We start from the raw sequence: 17,266 nt of genomic DNA, 5'->3' as shown, positions 1-17,266 counted from the left end.
AAGTTAAGGACCAAACAGACACATTTTCGTTCCTTTCGAAACTTCAAGAGTGGCGCAGCTTCATCTTCTTCTTCTACAAAACAAGAGGGAAATTTGCCCAGTCCAAGCCAGTCTGGAGACCTAACCAGGCTTGGAACAAGGGGAAACAGGCCAAAAAGCCTGCTGCTGCCTCTAAGACAGCATGAAGGAGTAGCCCCCGATCCGGGACCGGATCTAGTGGGGGGCAGACTTTCTCTCTTCGCCCAGGCTTGGGCAAGAGACGTCCAGGATCCCTGGGCTCTGGAGATTGTTTCCCAGGGATATCTTCTGGATTTCAAAGCTTCATCTCCAAAGGGGAGATTTCATCTCTCACAATTATCTGCAAACTAGATAAAGAGAGAGGCATTCTTACATTGCGTTCAAGACCTACTAGTTATGGGAGTGATCCACCCAGTTCCAAAGGAGGAACAGGGGCAGGGCTTCTATTCAAATCTGTTTATAGTTCCCAAGAAAGAAGGAACTTTCAGACCAATCTTGGATCTCAAGATCCTAAACAAATTTCTCAGGGTCCCATCCTTCAAGATGGAGACTATTCGAACCATCCTACCTATGATCCAGGAGGGTCAATATATGACTACCGTGGATTTAAAGGATGCTTATCTACATATTCCGATACACAGGGATCATCATCAGTTTCTCAGGTTCGCCTTCCTAGACAGGCATTACCAGTTTGTGGCTCTTCCCTTCGGGTTAGCCACGGCACCAAGAATCTTTACGAAGGTTCTAGGGTCCTTTCTGGCGGTTCTAAGACCGCGGGGTATAGCAGTAGCCCCTTACCTAGACGACATCCTGATACAGGCGTCAACTTTTCAAATCGCCAGGTCCCATACGGACATTGTTCTGGCATTCCTAAGGTCTCAAGGGTGCAAGGTAAACGAAGGAAAGAGTTCTCTCTCACCTCTCACAAGAGTTTCCTTCCTAGGAACTCTGATAGATTCAGTAGAAATGAAGATTTATCTGACAGAGGTCAGGTTGTCAAAACTTCTAACTCCCTGCCGTGCTCTTTATTCCATTTCTCGTCCGTCAGTGGCTCAGTGTATGGAGGTAATCGGATTAATGGTAGCGGCAATGGACATAGTTCCGTTTGCCCGCCTACATCTCAGACCACTGCAAATTTGCATGCTCAATCAGTGGAATGGGGATTACACAGATTTGTCCCCTCTACTAAATCTGGATCAAGAGACCAGGGATTCTCTTCTCTGGTGGCTATCTCGGGTCCATCTGTCCAAGGGAATGAGTTTCCGCAGGCCAGAATTGACTATAGTAACGACAGATGCCAGCCTTCTGGGCTGGGGTGCAGTCTGGAACTCCCTGAAGGCTCAAGGTTCGTGGACTCAGGAGGAGGCCCTTCTTCCGATAAACATTCTGGAACTAAGAGCGATATTCAATGCTCTTCAGGCTTGGCCTCAGCTAGCTGCGGTCAGGTTCATCAGATTTCAGTCGGACAACATCACGACTGTAGCCTATATCAACCATCAGGGGGGAACAAGGAGCCCCCTGGCAATGTTGGAGGTTTCAAAGATAATTCTATGGGCAGAGGTTCACTCTTGCCATCTCTCAGCTATCCATATCCCAGGAGTAGAGAACTGGGAGGCGGATTTTCTATCAAAGCGTGGTTTTTCCGAATCGGTCATTGATACCTTAATTCAGGCTCGAAAGCCTGTCACCAGGGAAATCTATCATAAGATATGGTGTAAATATCCTCATTGGTGTGAATCCAAGGGTTACTCATGGAGTAAGTTCAGGATTCCTAGGATATTATCTTTTCTCCAAGAAGGATTGGAGAAGGGTTTGTCAGCTAGTTCCTTAAAGGGACAGATTTCTGCTCTGTCTATTCTTTTGCACAAACGTCTGGCTGAGGTTCCAGAAGTTCAGGCGTTTTGTCAGACTTTAGTTAGGATCAAGCCTGTGTTTAAACCTGTTGCTCCGCCATGGAGTTTAAATATAGTTCTTAAAGTTCTTCAAGGGGTTCCGTTTGAACCTTTGCATTCCATAGATATTAGCTTTTATCTTGGAAAGTTCTGTTTTTAGTAGCTATCTCCTCGGCTCAAAGAGTTTCGTAGTTATCTGCTTTACAATGTGATTCCCCTTATCTGATTTTCCATGCAGATAAGGTAGTGTTACGTACCAAACCTGGGTTTCTTCCTAAGGTGGTATCTAATAAGAATATCAATCAGGAGATTGTTGTTCCTTCACTATGTCCTAATCCTTCTTCAAAGAAGGAACGTCTATTACACAATCTTGATGTGGTTCGTGCTTTAAAGTTTTATTTACAAGCTACTAAGGATTTTAGTCAAACATCTGCTTTGTTTGTTGTCTACTCTGGACAGAGGAGAGGCCAAAAGGCTTCGGCAACTTCTCTTTCTTTTTGGCTAAGAAGTATAATACGCTTAGCTTATGAGACTGCTGGCCAGCAGCCTCCTGAAAGAATTACAGCTCATTCTACTAGAGCAGTAGCTTCCACATGGGCTTTTAAACATGAGGCCTCTGTTGAACAGATTTGTAAGGCGGCAACTTGGTCTTCACTTCATACCTTTTCTAAATTCTATAAATTTGATACTTTTGTTTCTTCGGAGGCTATTTTTGGGAGAAAGGTCTTACAAGCAGTGGTGCCTTCCGTTTAAGTTCCTGCCTTGTCCCTCCCTTCATCCGTGTCCTAAAGCTTTGGTATTGGTATCCCACAAGTAATGGATGAACCCGTGGACTGGAAACACCTTTACAAGAGAAAACAAAATTTATGCTTACCTGATAAATTTATTTCTCTTGTGGTGTATCCAGTCCACGGCCCGCCCTGTCATTTTAAGGCAGGTGTTTTTTATTTTTAAACTACAGTCACCATTGCACCCTATAGTTTCTCCTTTTTTTCTTGCTTGTCTTCGGTCGAATGACTGGGGGTGGCAGTTAGGGGAGGAGCTATATAGACACCTCTGCTGTGGGTGTCCTCTTGCAGCTTCCTGTTGGGAAGGAGAATATCCCACAAGTAATGGATGAACCAGTGGACTGGATACACCACAAGAGAAATAAATTTATCAGGTAAGCATCAATTTTGTTTTGCGCCAAATCTTATGATAAATCTTCCTGGTGACAAGCTTTCTAGCCTGAATCAGGGTATCAATGACCGATACAGAGAAACCACGCTTTGATAAAATCATGCGTTCAATCTCCAAGCAAATGTGTATCTCAAGCGCCAAAGAGAGCCGGCCACTCAGGCCCCTCCGAAAAAGCGAGATCTCCCAACCTGATCTCAAGTTCAATTAGATTAAATTATGCAGAGGGGGGGGCGCCAAAGAGTCCTCTGGACGAAGAGTCTATAGGCTGAAGAGTGGAATCAGAAGGTTATAAGGAGTGTGTGAACAAGGTGTTAATTAAATAAATAAAATCGGAGATTGAAATGAACCTAATAAATCTTGTAAAACCCTAAAAAATCTAAGATATGTCAAATGCAAAAAAGGGGTAGGTAGAATTTAAAATACTAATAAATCCTTATAGTTGAAAATGTTAAAAATACTTACAAATAATAAGCTATCCTCATATGTATAAAATTACAGTATATAGGCACTGATTAAATCAATAAATAACTAAGAACCTTAAAACCTTAAAAGTATACCTAATTTAATAAACACAAGTAGATTAAAACAAATAAATTAAAACAAAAATATATATATAAACTGGGTTTGGTAAAAAATGTCCCGGATATAGTCTTTAAATTATAAATTAAGTCCAGATAGTTCCCATGTAATCCAGTATATCCTAGTGTGTCCAATGGGGATAACTCCAATGGGGATAACTCCAATGTGCAGTAGGTTAAAAGAATGGATGATGAAAAAAATATATTAAAAAATATATAAAAAATACAAAAAATAGCAAAAAATTAAAATATAAATGAAAAAAGGGGGGTGTGTGTTTGTGTGAAAAAATTGTGTAGTAAAATTGTGTGATGAAAAAATGTTAAAAAATATATGAAAAATGTATATGTGACAAAAAGAAAGTGTTAAAAAATGTGAAAAGTGTATAAAAATGTGTACAAATGTGTAAAAATGTGTAAAAATATGAAAAAAGATGTGAAAAAAGATGTGAAAAAATGTGTAGAATGTGAGAAAAAGTGTGTGAACAATGTGAAAAAAGAGAAAAAATGGCCAAAAAACAGGTGTACACCTGGTGGAGATGTGGTACAATTACTCGATAATTCGGTATTTACACCCCTTTAGTGGAGTTATTCACTAAGAGTTGCTGAAAGAAATAGTCTATTTCCTGTAAGAATGTGTATCCAGAGGTATAAAATAATCCCTTATTTGGTTGTAATCCAAAGGAGGTCCTAAAACTTATTTCCAACTTGATAATCAGATGAAAACCTCTTCTTAGGGAGATTCTCAAGTGCAATCCGCAAATATATCCAAAGCCCTAAAATAAGATAAAAAGTATATGGTGCAATAAAGCTAAAACAAGTGAATAGATAGGTAATAGGCTTACCAATAGGATCTGAGCCGTGATATCAGGAATTGTCTACGCGTTTCGGTCCTCTCCTCGGACCTTTTTCACATACCTTTTATAATAGTGGCCAGCCAATGTAATTAGCTGGAATTTCGCGCCAAACATTTTACCTTTGGAGCCGTACAATCATGTATAACCCGGAAGTAGTAATAAGAGATACTGCTATAGCGTTGTTTACTTCCGCCTTCAGAGATTTTAGCCTGGTTGGCAATACGTAACCGGAAGTGATCTGGTTTCGTGTCACATCCTTTACCGTCATTTCCGTTTTTTTACCGTACCAGAATCCCTTCTGAAGGTTATCAGTTTTATAGCCGGAAGTTTTGCATTGCTATATATATTGACTTCCGGAATTTGGTAAACCCTTATTCCTAATGGTGTTACCATGGTAACTTCCGGAAATCGAGTAAACAATGTTTTAATCTTACCGGTCGTTTCAATAGTGTGTAAAATAATCCTCAATATATTTGGGGATAGGAATAAAGTATTGATAAGATATAAAATATAAAATATAGATAGTAGATACTAAGGCTCAGATCTTAAAATCGGATTGGATTTGAGTTTTGGAAAACGAATTTCTTACAAAACAGATTGTTTTAAAATATATATATATATATTTAGAAACTGATCTTTAAGTAGTGGCAGCCTGTATATGGCTATATCACCAAAAAAAGTAAAAATGGATATATAAATAACATGTACTGTATATAAAATCAATATATATATATATATATATATATATATATATATATATATATATATAAGTTAATAACTTGATAAAAACTCAGTTAGAAAATAGAAAGTGGTATATTGCAACCTTCTATTATAATTATACGGATCGTAATTATGAATACTGTGCGTAAAAGGGTACTTTGATTGAAAAGTTTCAGTGAAGCTAAAAATTAAAATTCTAGGGGATAACTATAAAATATCTAGAAATATCTAAAATTACATAATACATATAGGAACTTCTAAGATAAAATATTTAAGTTCACCTTAGATGATAAAATGTAGATAAAACAGGTCTACAATCAGCTTGGTATAAAATACAGACTTGTTTCAAGAATCTCCCATAATATTCTAAATTTGAAGAAACCAAACATGGTACAGGTAAAAGGTATTTGAGGTATTCCAGGAACCTCTATGTTGACTGTAACTTTAGGATAAGTGAGTGGCTCGATGACTTCCAGATCAAAAAGTGGGCCTATTTATTGTTAGTGTAGTGTTCTGTGTCTTTAGATTCTATGCACTTTGTGCAAGAAGTATCATAATAAGTGAAAAATTTCCACACTACTATTAAGGCCCTTGGGGAATATACAATCTAAATTAAAACCAGGTGTACACCTGTTTTTTGGCCATTTTTTCTCTTTTTTCACATTGTTCACACACTTTTTCTCACGTTCTACACATTTTTTCACATCTTTTTTCATATTTTTACACATTTTTATACACTTTTCACATTTTTTAACACTTTCTTTTTGTCACATATACATTTTTCATATATTTTTTAACATTTTTTCATCACACAATTTTACTACACAATTTTTTCACACGAACACACACCCCCCTTTTTTCATTTATATTTTAATTTTTTGCTATTTTTTGTATTTTTTATATATTTTTTAATATATTTTTTTCATCATCCATTCTTTTAACCTACTGCACATTGGAGTTATCCCCATTGGACACACTAGGATATACTGGATTACATGGGAACTATCTGGACTTAATTTATAACTTAAAGACTATATCCGGGACATTTTTTACCAAACACAGTTTATATATATATTTTTGTTTAAATGTATTTGTTTTAATCTACTTGTGTTTATTAAATTAGGTATACTTTTAAGGTTTTAAGGTTCTTAGTTATTTATTGATTTAATCAGTGCCTATATACTGTAATTTTATACATATGTGGATAGCTTATTATTTGTAAGTATTTTAACATTTTCAACTATAAGGATTTATTAGTATTTTAAATTCTACCTACCCCTTTTTTGCATTTGACATATCTTAGATTTTTTAGGGTTTTACAAGATTTATTAGGTTCATTTCAATCTCCGATTTTATTTATTTAATTAACACCTCGTTCACACACTCCTTATAACCTTCTGATTCCACTCTTCAGCCTATAGACTCTTCGTCCGGAGGACTCTTTGGCGACCCCCCTCTGCATAATTTAATTCAATCTCCAAGCAGTCAGACGCAGAGAAATTAGATTTGGATGCGTGAACGGGCCTTGAATTAGAAGGTCCCGCCTCATTGGCAGAGTCTACAGTGGAACCGAGGACATGTCCACTAGGTCTGCATGCCAAGTCCTGCATGGCCACTAAGGAGCTATCAGAATTACCGAAACTCTCTCCTGCTTGAGTCTGGCAACCAGACGTGGGAGGAGAGGAAACGGTGGAAATACATAAGCCAGATTGAAGGACCAAGGCACTGCTAGAGGATGTATCAGTACTGCCTTGGGATCCCGGGACCTGGACCCGTAACGAGGAAGTTTGGCATTCTGACGAGACGCCATCAGATCCAATTCTGGTGTGCCCCATAGCTGAATCAGCTGGGCGAATACCTCCGTATGGAGTTCCCACTCCCCTGGATGAAGAGTCTGACGACTTAGAAAATCCGCCTCCCAGTTCTCTACTCCTGGGATGTGGATTGCTGAGGGATGGCAAGAGTGATCCTCTGCCCACCGGATTATTTTGGTTACCTCCATCATCGCTAGAGAACTCCTTGTTCCTCCCTGATGATTGATATAAGCTACAGTCGTGATGTTGTCCGACTGAAACCTGATGAATTTGGCCGCAGCAAGCTGAGGCCACGCTCTCAGTTCTAAAATGTTTATTGGGAGGAGAGCTTCCTCCCGAGACCATAAGCCCTGTGCTTTCAGGGAGTTCCAGACTGCACCCCAGCCTAGCAGGCTGGCATCTGTCGATACAATGAGCCACTCTGGCCTGCGGAAGCACATTTCCTGAGACAGGTGTTCCTGAGACAACCACCAGAGAAGAGAAACTCTGGTCTCCTGGTCCAGATGCAGTTGAGGAGATAAATCTGCATAATCCCCATTCCACTGTTTGAGCATGCATAGTTGCAGTGGTCTGAGGTGTAGACGGGCAAAAGGAACTATGTCCCTTGCCGCTACCATGAGTCCGATTACCTCCATACACTGAGCCACTGATGGCCGAGGAATGGAATGAAGAGCTTGGCAAGTGGATAAGAGTTTTAACTTTCTGACCTCCGTCAGAAATATTCTCATTTCTACCGAGTCTATCAGAGTCCCTAGGAAGGAAACTCTTGTAAGAGGGAAGAGAGAACTCTTTTTTTATGTTCACCTTCCACCCGTGAGATGTCAGAAAAGCCAACACGATGTCTGTGTGAGACTTGGCTAGCTGGAAAGTCGATGCTTGAATTAAGATGTCGTCTAGATAAGGCGCCACTGCTATGCCCCGTGGTCATAGAACCGCCAGAAGGGACCCTAGCACTTTTGTGAAAATTCTGGGAGCCGTGGCCAACCACAAAGGAAGGGCCACAAACTGGTAATGCCTGTTTAGAAAGGCGAATCTGAGGAATTGATGATGATCTCTGTGAATAGGGATGTGTAGATACGCATCCTTTAAGTCCACGGTAGTCATATATTGACCCTCCTGGATCAGAGGTAGAATAGTCCGAATAGTCTCCATCTTGAATGATGGAACTTTGAGGAACTTGTTTAAAATTTTGAGATCCAAGATTGGTCTGAAGGTTCCCTCTTTCTTGGGAACCACAAACAGGTTTGAATAAAACCCTAGCCCCTGTTCTTCCTTCGGGACTGGGCGAATCACCCCCATGGTATGTAGGTCTTCTACACAGCGTAAGAACGCCTCTCTCTGTCTGGTTTACAGACAATCAAGAAATGTGAAATCTCCCCCTTGGAAGGGAGCCCTTGAATTTCAAGAAGATATCCCTGGGACACAATTTCTAAAGCCCAGGGATCCTGAACATCTCTCGCCCAAGCCTGAGCGAAGAGAGAGAATCTGCCCCCTACTAGATCCGGTCCCGGATCGGGGGCTACCGCTTCATGCTGTCTTAGAGGCAGCTGCAGGCTTGTTTACCCTTGTTCCAAGCCTGGTTAGATCTCCAGACTGACTTGGATTGGGCAAAATTCCCCTCCTGCTTTGTAGCAGAGGAAGCTGAAGTGGGACCACTCTTAAAGTTCCGAAAGGAACGAAAATTATTTTGTTTGGCCCTCATCTTATTTGATCTATCCTGAGGGAGGGCATGACTTTTCCCTCCAGTGATGTCTGAAATAATCTTCTTCAGTTCAGGCCCAAATAGGGTCTTACCTTTGAAAGGAATGTTCAAAAGTTTAGATTTAGATGACACATCAGCAGACCAGGATTTAAGCCATAACGCCCTCCGTGCTAAAATGGCAAAACCTGAATTCTTTTCCGCTAATTTAGCCAGTTGAAATGCGGCATCTGTAATAAAAGAATTAGCCAACTTAAGGGCCTTAATTCTGTCCATAATCTCCTCTAATGGAGTCTCCATTTGAAGAGCCTCCTCTAGAGCCTCAAACCAGAAAGCAGCTGCAGTCGTTACAGGAACAATGCACGCAATAGGTTGGAGAGAAAAACCTTGATGAACAAAAATTTTCTTCAAGAGACCCTCTAATTTTTTATCCATAGGATCTTTGAAAGCACAACTGTCTTCGATAGGTATAGTTGTACGTTTAGACAGAGTAGAAATAGCTCCCTCCACCTTAGGAACTGTCTGCCATGAGTCCCTTATGGTGTCAGATATGGGAAACATTTTCTTAAAAACAGGAGGGGGAGAAAACAGAATACCTGGTCTATCCCACTCCTTAGCAATAATATTCACAATCCTCTTAGGGACTGGAAAAACATCAGTGTAAACAGGAACCTCTAAGTATCTATCCATTTTACACAATTTCTCTGGGACCACTATAGGGTCACAATCATCTAGAGTTGCTAATACCTCCCTAAGCAATAAGCGGAGGTGTTCAAGCTTAAATTTAAAGGCCGTCATATCAGAATCTGTCTGAGGAAGCGTCTTTCCTGAATCAGAAATTTCTCCCTCAGATAACAAATCCCTCGCGCCTTTAGAGCATTGTGAGGGCATATCAGAAAAGGCTACTAAAGCGTGAGACGGCTCAGCATTTTTCCTTAACCCAGAGCTGTCCCGCTTTCCTTGTAAACCAGGCAGTTTGGATAAAACCTCAGTGAGGGTTGTATTCATAACTGTGGCCATGTCTTGTAAAGTAAATGAATGTGACGCACTAGAGGTACTTGGCGTCACTTGTGCGGGCGTTACTGGTTGTGACACTTGGGGAGAACTAGATGATGAACCCTCATTTACTTCTGACTGAGAATCATCTATTGCTCTATTTTTAAGTGCTAATATATGTTCTTTATAATTTATAGACATATCAGTACATTTGGGACACATTCTAAGAGGGGGTTCCAAAATGGCTTCCAAACATATTGAACAAGGAGTTTCCTTGGTATCAGACATGTTAAACAGGCTAGTAATGAAACAAGCAAGCTTGGAAAACACTGTAATCAAAGTAAATAACACTTAGAAATAAAACGGTACTGTGCCTTTAAGAGAAAAAAAGCTGCACAAGTTCTGCAAAACAGTGTAAAAAAGCAGTAAACATAACGAAATTTTTACAGTAGTATCTTACAGCCTTAGTAACTTAGCACAACTATGCAAATAAACAATTAACCCCTTAATGGCAGAACCGGATTGAAAAACGACAAAACCGGTAAAAAAGACTTTCAGCACCTTGCCACAGCTCTGCTGTGGCACCTACCTACCCTTCAGAACGATTTGTGGGGGAAAAAACCTCCTTTACAGCCCTCAAACACAGCAGGAACCTCTAGAAAAGCAGTTGGATGACTCTTAAGGAAAAGAAACTGCGCAACTGAGGCGCAAAAATAGGCCCCTCCCACCTCACTTGATGTTTTGAGGCCTATTAGAAAAACACCTGAGTGACTATTAACTATGTGGGTTAAAAAAAAAACTAACACAAGCCACAATGACCCCTTTAGTTACTGAACAAACAAAAAACTTTTTCCTAACAGTGTCACCAGTAACAAATGAGCCCTTCAAGTAAGCTGAAATTCCTATTCCAAGTGTCTGAAAACAGCTTACCCTTTCCCCATGGGGATATTGCCAGCCTTTTCTAGAATAAACACAGTCTGTCTAGAAAAACATAGACTGAACATACCTCATATGCAGCATAGCATGCAAACCGTTCCCCCAACTGAAGTTTTCCTGTACTCTTCAGCCTTTGTGAGAACAGCAGTGGATCTTAGTTACAAAGTGCTAAGATCATAATCCTCCTTGCAGAAATCTTCATCTCTTTTTCTGTCAAAGAGTAAATAGTACACACCGGCACCATTTAAAATAACAAACTTTTGCTTGAGAAATAAAAAACTAACATTTTTGTCACCACACTCGCTCTGCACTTCCTAGTTACTTAGAGTAGGCAAAGAGAATGACTGGGGGGGTAGAGCTAAGGGGGGAGCTATATAGGCAGTTCTGCTGTGGGTGCTCTCTTTGCCACTTCCTGTAGGGGAGGAGAATATCCCACAAGTAAGGATGAATCCGTGGACTCGATACATCTTACAAGAGAAATATTTTTGTTCTTGTCTGTTCCTACTAGGTATCTCTCTTCCAGTTCAAACATAAGTTTTTTTTTCTGCTTTTGTTCTGTGTAGCATTACTCTTGCCTTTTCCTACCTATTTCTGCCCTGCTGGCATATGTTAAAGGAACATAAATGTAATTTGTTAGAGCATTTTCCTAATTCACTATAGTTTGCCTATACCTACAAAAAAAAAAAATGTTAAACACATAGTTAAAGTCAGCTCTGGGGCCACAATCAACTGCCAATCCTGACCTAAACACAGTTGGTGATTGACAGCTATGCACAAATGCTGTCCTGATTGAGTTAGTGGCCATGTTCAGCTCTGCACGGCAGATATTGAGCTGATTTTAACTATGTGCTTAACCCATTTATCGGATTTCAAGACATAGGAATAGGCATTTCCCTATTGCAGTTTTTATTCCCTTTAAAAGGGACATGAAACCCACATTTTTTCTTTCATGATTCTGATACAGAATACAATTTTAAACAACTTTCTATTTTATTTCAACTATCAAATTTGCTTCATTCTCTTTGTATTCTTTGTTGAAGCAGCAGCAATGCACTACTGGGAGCTGGCTGAACACATCAAGTGAACCAATAATAAAAAGCACCAATCAGCAGCTAGCTCCCACTAGTGTACTGGTGCTCCCGATTCTAGCAAGGTATGCTTTTCAACAGAGGATACAAAGAGAATAAAGAAATCAGATAATGGAAGTCAATTACAAAGTTGTTTAAAATTCCATACTTCGAGTCATGAATTTAATTTTAACTGTACTAATCCTTCAAGAATCTCTCACTTTGCATTCTAGTCTTCTGCAGATCATTAATTTCCATGTGTGCTAGGGTGAAACATACATATTCTTGCAATATGATTTTTTTTACCTCTGGGAACCACAATGTCAGCAAGACGCATGGTTGGTTGGATGTACTGGTCGAATGCTGGCTTCACAAAGGTATGATACTGTTTGAGGACCCCTTCGATATCACGGCCACGCTCAGAAATGTCTCTGCGAAGCCTCCTTACCAGGCGTATGTCGGAGTCAGTGTCAACAAAAATCTTCATGTCTAGCAACTGACAGACATAGCAAAGCTTATTCTAGCACTGTAAAATCAATTTAACGACACCAGATAATTAGTACGCAATATTTTTCTAGGATCCCACTCCAATGTTTTGATTGCAATCTTATATGACGCATTTCAATGAGACCCATTGGGCTATTATATAAGCAATGGGTCCCAAGCAACGTCCATTTCATCTCCATTTTTATGATGTACCTTTTACTGTTCTAAGCTCTGCCCTTGGATAGATCTTTACATCAATTAGTCCCAGCTCACCTTCAAAAGCTCCATGTGTGCAAAGGCCATAATCCCTTCAAATATGATCACATTCGCTCCATACAGGGTTTTCTAAGAGGTAAAATACAGTAATATTAAATCACCTAATCCCATAGTAACTCATCACCAGTTTTATTATTTCCTCCTTTTATTTTCCTACATTCTAGCAGACTCTTCCATAGTCTAGTTCTCTCTAACTTGTCTGTTACATACTGCAGCTCTAACCTGATGGTCTCACAAACTAGTACTATTACTCCCAGCTCTACTCATGTAACCTTCATTATCCCATAATTCTGCCGATTCTTACATACCTCTCTATTCTATTCTATATGTACAGCATATACCCCAATTCTCTTCTCCTGTCCCTCCATATGCCAGCAGTACTCTCAAAATAGCCTTGTTCTCTTGCTTACACCCTCCCATTGCCCATATTTCCACATGAATTTGTCCTGCCTTACCCACTCTTTCTCGCGGCTGTGGGTGGTGAAATCGTATGTTGGGATCTTAACACTCTTTCCCTGCTTTAGTTTCTTCAGTGTGCTTATGATCAGATCAAAGTCGAATGAGTCTGGGTGGTCAAAGTTAAAGTTGTTCTGTGCAGCTTGGTCCTGTTGTTCTTTTGTTAAGACCTGGAGGTCATAAAGCAGAAATTCATCAGCTTTCACATCCAAACTATTGCTGCATGACAAAAAAACACTTTTGCAGGGTATGTCCAGGCAGCTGGCATGACTGGCAGCAATACTGAGAGCAGAGTAAGTGGTGCTGTTAAAAATCACTGTTTTACAGCTGGCCCAAGAGAGCTACAGTTATAAAAACATAAATTTATTCTTACCTAATAAATTCTTTTCTTTCTTGGTAGTGATAGTCCACAAATTCCTATTCTTACAAATGGGAAATGCATCACCTGGCCACCAGGAGAAGGTAAATACACCCCAAACAGAACACTGAAGTATCGCTCCCACTTCTCCTACCCTCACAGTAGTTCAGCCTAGGATAAGGAAAAGGTAATGGGATAAAAAGGTGCCAAACAGACTGCTGCTACTACTTTCACAATCAGGGCAGGTTCGTGGGCCCTCACTACCAAGAAAGAAAAGAATTCAGATAAGAATAAATTATGTTTTCTTTCTAATGGTAGTGAGAGTTCACAAATTCCTATTCTTACAAATTGGAAACTAATAACCAAGCAGTGGAATCCACAAAGAATAGAGGGTGGGGTGAAAGGAAGGCAGTCCCTATATGCTAGGTACCACCACTTGAAGAACCTTTCTTCTTCCAAAGGAAGCCTCAGCCGAAGCAAAAACATAAAACTGGTAAAACTTTGTGAAAGTATGTAAGGAAGACCAGGAAGCAGCCTTGCAGATCTGCTCAACTGAAGCCTCATTCTTAAAGGCCCAAGATGTAGACACAGCACGTGTAGAATGTGCAGTGATACAAGCCGGAGGCTGCTTTCCCATTTCTAAGTAAGCCATACAAATAAGACTTCTCAACCAGAAAGACAAAGAAACAGCAGTGACTTTTTGATCTTTGCGCTCGCTAGGAAACAGGACAAAACCTTAATGCTCTAACCACATCCAAATTGTGCAACAGTCCATCTTTTGAGGAGCTTGGATTAGGAAAAATAGAAGGAACAACAATTTCCTGGTTTATATTATTCGTAGAAACCACCTTAGGTAAGAAACCTGTCTTAGTCCGAAGTATGGCCTTATCCTGATGAAACACCTCATAAGGGGGATCACACTGGATAGCAGATAATTTCAAACTCTTCGAGCAGAAGATATCGGCGGTAGAAATAACACCTTCCAGCTTAACAGCTTAATATCAATAGAAAGCATAGGTTTAAACAGAACCTGTTGTAAAACTCTAAAAACAAGGTTAAGGCTCCAAGTAGGAGCAATAGGTTTGAAGACCAGTCTAATTCTGGCTATAGCTTGAACAAACGATTGAACTTTGGGAAAAGGTGACAACTTTGTATGCAGCAAATCAGAAAGAGCTGAGATTTGGCCCTTAAGAGAACTAGCCGAAAGACCCTTTTCCAAACCTTACTGAAGAAACTGAACTATATGTGGAATCTTCACACTGCGCCAAAAGAAACCATGTTCCGCGCACCAAGAGATTAACACCCTTCATACCTTGTGATAAATACGTCTGGTGACTGGTTAACGCGCCTGAATCAGGGTGTCAATTACAGAGTCAGAGAATCTTCTCCAAGCTAAAATCAATATCAATCATTTAATCTCCGTGCAGTCAGCCTCAGATAATCTAAATTTTGATAAAAGGACCCTGAGAAGGTCTGGCCTCTGAGAAAGACAGTACAATAAATGATAGATTTTTACTAGTACTGTGCTAGCCAGAATAGATATCACACCCCTCTAAAAACACAGCTTCCTCTAAGTTGAGTTATATAGTAGGATTCTAAAGGTTAAACAGATATTTAGAGGGCGCTACAAATGAGCTTAAGATATCACAATTTTCAGTGTTTAAACAATTAGTGTTAGACAAGGGTCACAACACTGTAAATGTGAATAATAATAGCACAGGCAATGGAACTCTAGCACAAATACTACAATATTAGCTTTAATATGTCTAAAAAAACAATCCGTATACATAAAAATGTAGATGCGCAATATAAAATAAATAATAATAATAGTGCGCAATATAAAATAATGACAGGTTAAAGTGTAGTGATAAACGGCCTTATTAATCACATAATATTTGATGCAGATACAAAACAGCTTATTTCATGGATTTATAAATTACTGCTTACTAGAGCATACCACCAAAGAGTCTCCTTCTAAGCCATTTACTGATATATACAGTATACATACATATAAAAAAGAGACACAAAGTCCACATCCAATTTCAATGTTATTTGTCTTGGAGAATTCTCTTAATTGAAAACGCCTATTATTGGACCAGAGGATAAACACAGTCTCTTACTGCAAAATTCCCATGTTTGCAATTTATCTCATATAAAAGGAATGTGTTGATAATGAATTTGTTACCTTAGAGTGATGAAAGACCGTCCACAGGCTTAGTGAGACTTTATTACCTGCGTGAACTTTGCTCTACACTTTGGTTTCTTACCGCTGTTCTTTTAAAGCTGCTCTTGGCGTCTTACACCGGTCATCTGCTAGCGCTCACGTGACTACTGCCTACGTCACCGTATGGATCCTCCGTGTAGCAACTTGACTTTTTTGCTCGTAGTTGCAATGGATACAGTCAGTGTAGTTGCTTTAGACAAAGTAGCAGATTCCAAGTATCATATATTTACAGTTGAATTCACTTGCACTTAGTGCTAGTAGCACGCAAGTAATACCAGTAGTTAGTAAGTGAATAACCCGGGTTATTTGAGAGTTCTCCACACCATCCGAATTCAACACTCAGGGAATAAGTGTAATATTAACAGCCTTTTACCATCGATATTACCAGCCTTTTACCATTGCCTGTGCTAATATTATTCACATTTAAAGGTTTGTGACCCTTGTTTAACACTAATTGTTTAAACACTGAAAATTGTGATATCTTAAGCTCATTTGTAGCACCCTCTAAATATCTGTTTAACCTCTGAGGAAGGCACCATGGGGGAGCAGAAGACATTCGTAAGAGGTCTGCGTGCCAGGTCCTGCATGGCGCCCAAGGATTCCAGATTGTCTTCATGATGCAGGAAGGCCAGTCTCTTCTCCAGTCTTCCTAAAACTCATGACAGAAGAAACCTGCCCCTCAGAGGATGAGAGCGGAAGCCAATCCTGTACCCATGAAACACGATATCCAGAACCCAAGGATCCTGAATGGACCAAGGCCAAACCCTTTGAAACAGGCTTAATCTGCCCCCTACCTGGTAGGATCCCTGGTTGGGGTCCGCCCCTTCATGCAGTCTTGGTGTTAGAGACCGACTTCTTTGACTGCTTGTTTATGTTCCAGCTTGGGTTTGGTTTCCAGGTACTTCTGGACATCTCCGGTTTACTCTGGGAAGAGCTTATCTGTGGCGTGGATTTTTTTGTCCTGTGGAAGGAAAGCTCCCTTTCAGCCTGTGACAGTTGACAACTCAAACAGGGTCTTACCCTTAAAGGCCAGGGAAAGAAGTACTGATTTAGAAACCATATCCACAGACCATGACAGGGTCTTACCCTTAAAGGCCAGGGAAAGAAGTACTGATTTAGAAACCATATCCACAGACCATGATTTCAACCAGAGAGCCCTTCTGGCTAATACTGCAAAACTAGTATTCTTTGCATTAATGCGAATATTCTGAATAATTGCATTGCAAATTGATGAATTTGTAGTTTTAAGAGTCTATATACGGTCCTGAATCTACTCCAACAGAGATACTACTGTAATTAGCTCTGATAACAAGTCACACCAAAATGCAGTGGCTTATGCCACTGCAGCAATACTTACTGCCAGTTGGAAACCTCCTTGTAGGAAAACCTTCCTAAGGTATCCCTCTAATTTCCTATCCATTGGATCCTTAAAGGATGTAGTGTCCTCCAAGAGAATGGTAGTACGTTTAGCCAGAATGGTGCTCCACATTTCCAAATGAGATTCTAAGAGGGAGAGGAAATCTATCATAGGAATATAGACAGGACTTACCTTCACGTTGTTCCAGAAAGCCTGGCATGAGAGTCTTGACAAAGAAAGGGAACATAGTGTAACTAACACTGTTCACCTGGAAGGGGAATACAGTAAGAGTTCACCGGGGGAGACAAAGGAACTTCCCTGCAAACACCTGTGAACTGAAAGATACAAAATTCTAG

The 17,266-nt window shown here is 40.0% G+C and overlaps 1 protein-coding gene across 8 annotated transcripts in view; it reads right to left on the bottom strand.

The window, feature by feature from the left end:
• The window catches only part of UCKL1 (uridine-cytidine kinase 1 like 1), a 306,712-nt gene that overhangs the window by 160,401 nt on the left and 129,045 nt on the right, over positions 1 to 17,266 (bottom strand). For all 8 annotated transcript variants that reach the window (XM_053711232.1, XM_053711180.1, XM_053711124.1 and 5 more), the window contains 3 exons: positions 12,971 to 13,141; positions 12,513 to 12,584; positions 12,060 to 12,249 (listed from right to left, as the gene is read on the bottom strand). In XM_053711232.1, coding sequence (XP_053567207.1) covers positions 12,060 to 12,249; positions 12,513 to 12,584; positions 12,971 to 13,141 — 433 coding nt within the window. The remainder of the gene's footprint in view (positions 1 to 12,059; positions 12,250 to 12,512; positions 12,585 to 12,970; positions 13,142 to 17,266) is intronic.

Source organism: Bombina bombina, chromosome 1 (genome assembly GCF_027579735.1).
Source record: "Bombina bombina isolate aBomBom1 chromosome 1, aBomBom1.pri, whole genome shotgun sequence".
Taxonomy (NCBI): Eukaryota; Metazoa; Chordata; class Amphibia; order Anura; family Bombinatoridae; genus Bombina; species Bombina bombina.
Note: the sequence above shows the minus strand (reverse complement) of the source record. Positions and strands in the feature narration are given on the sequence as shown.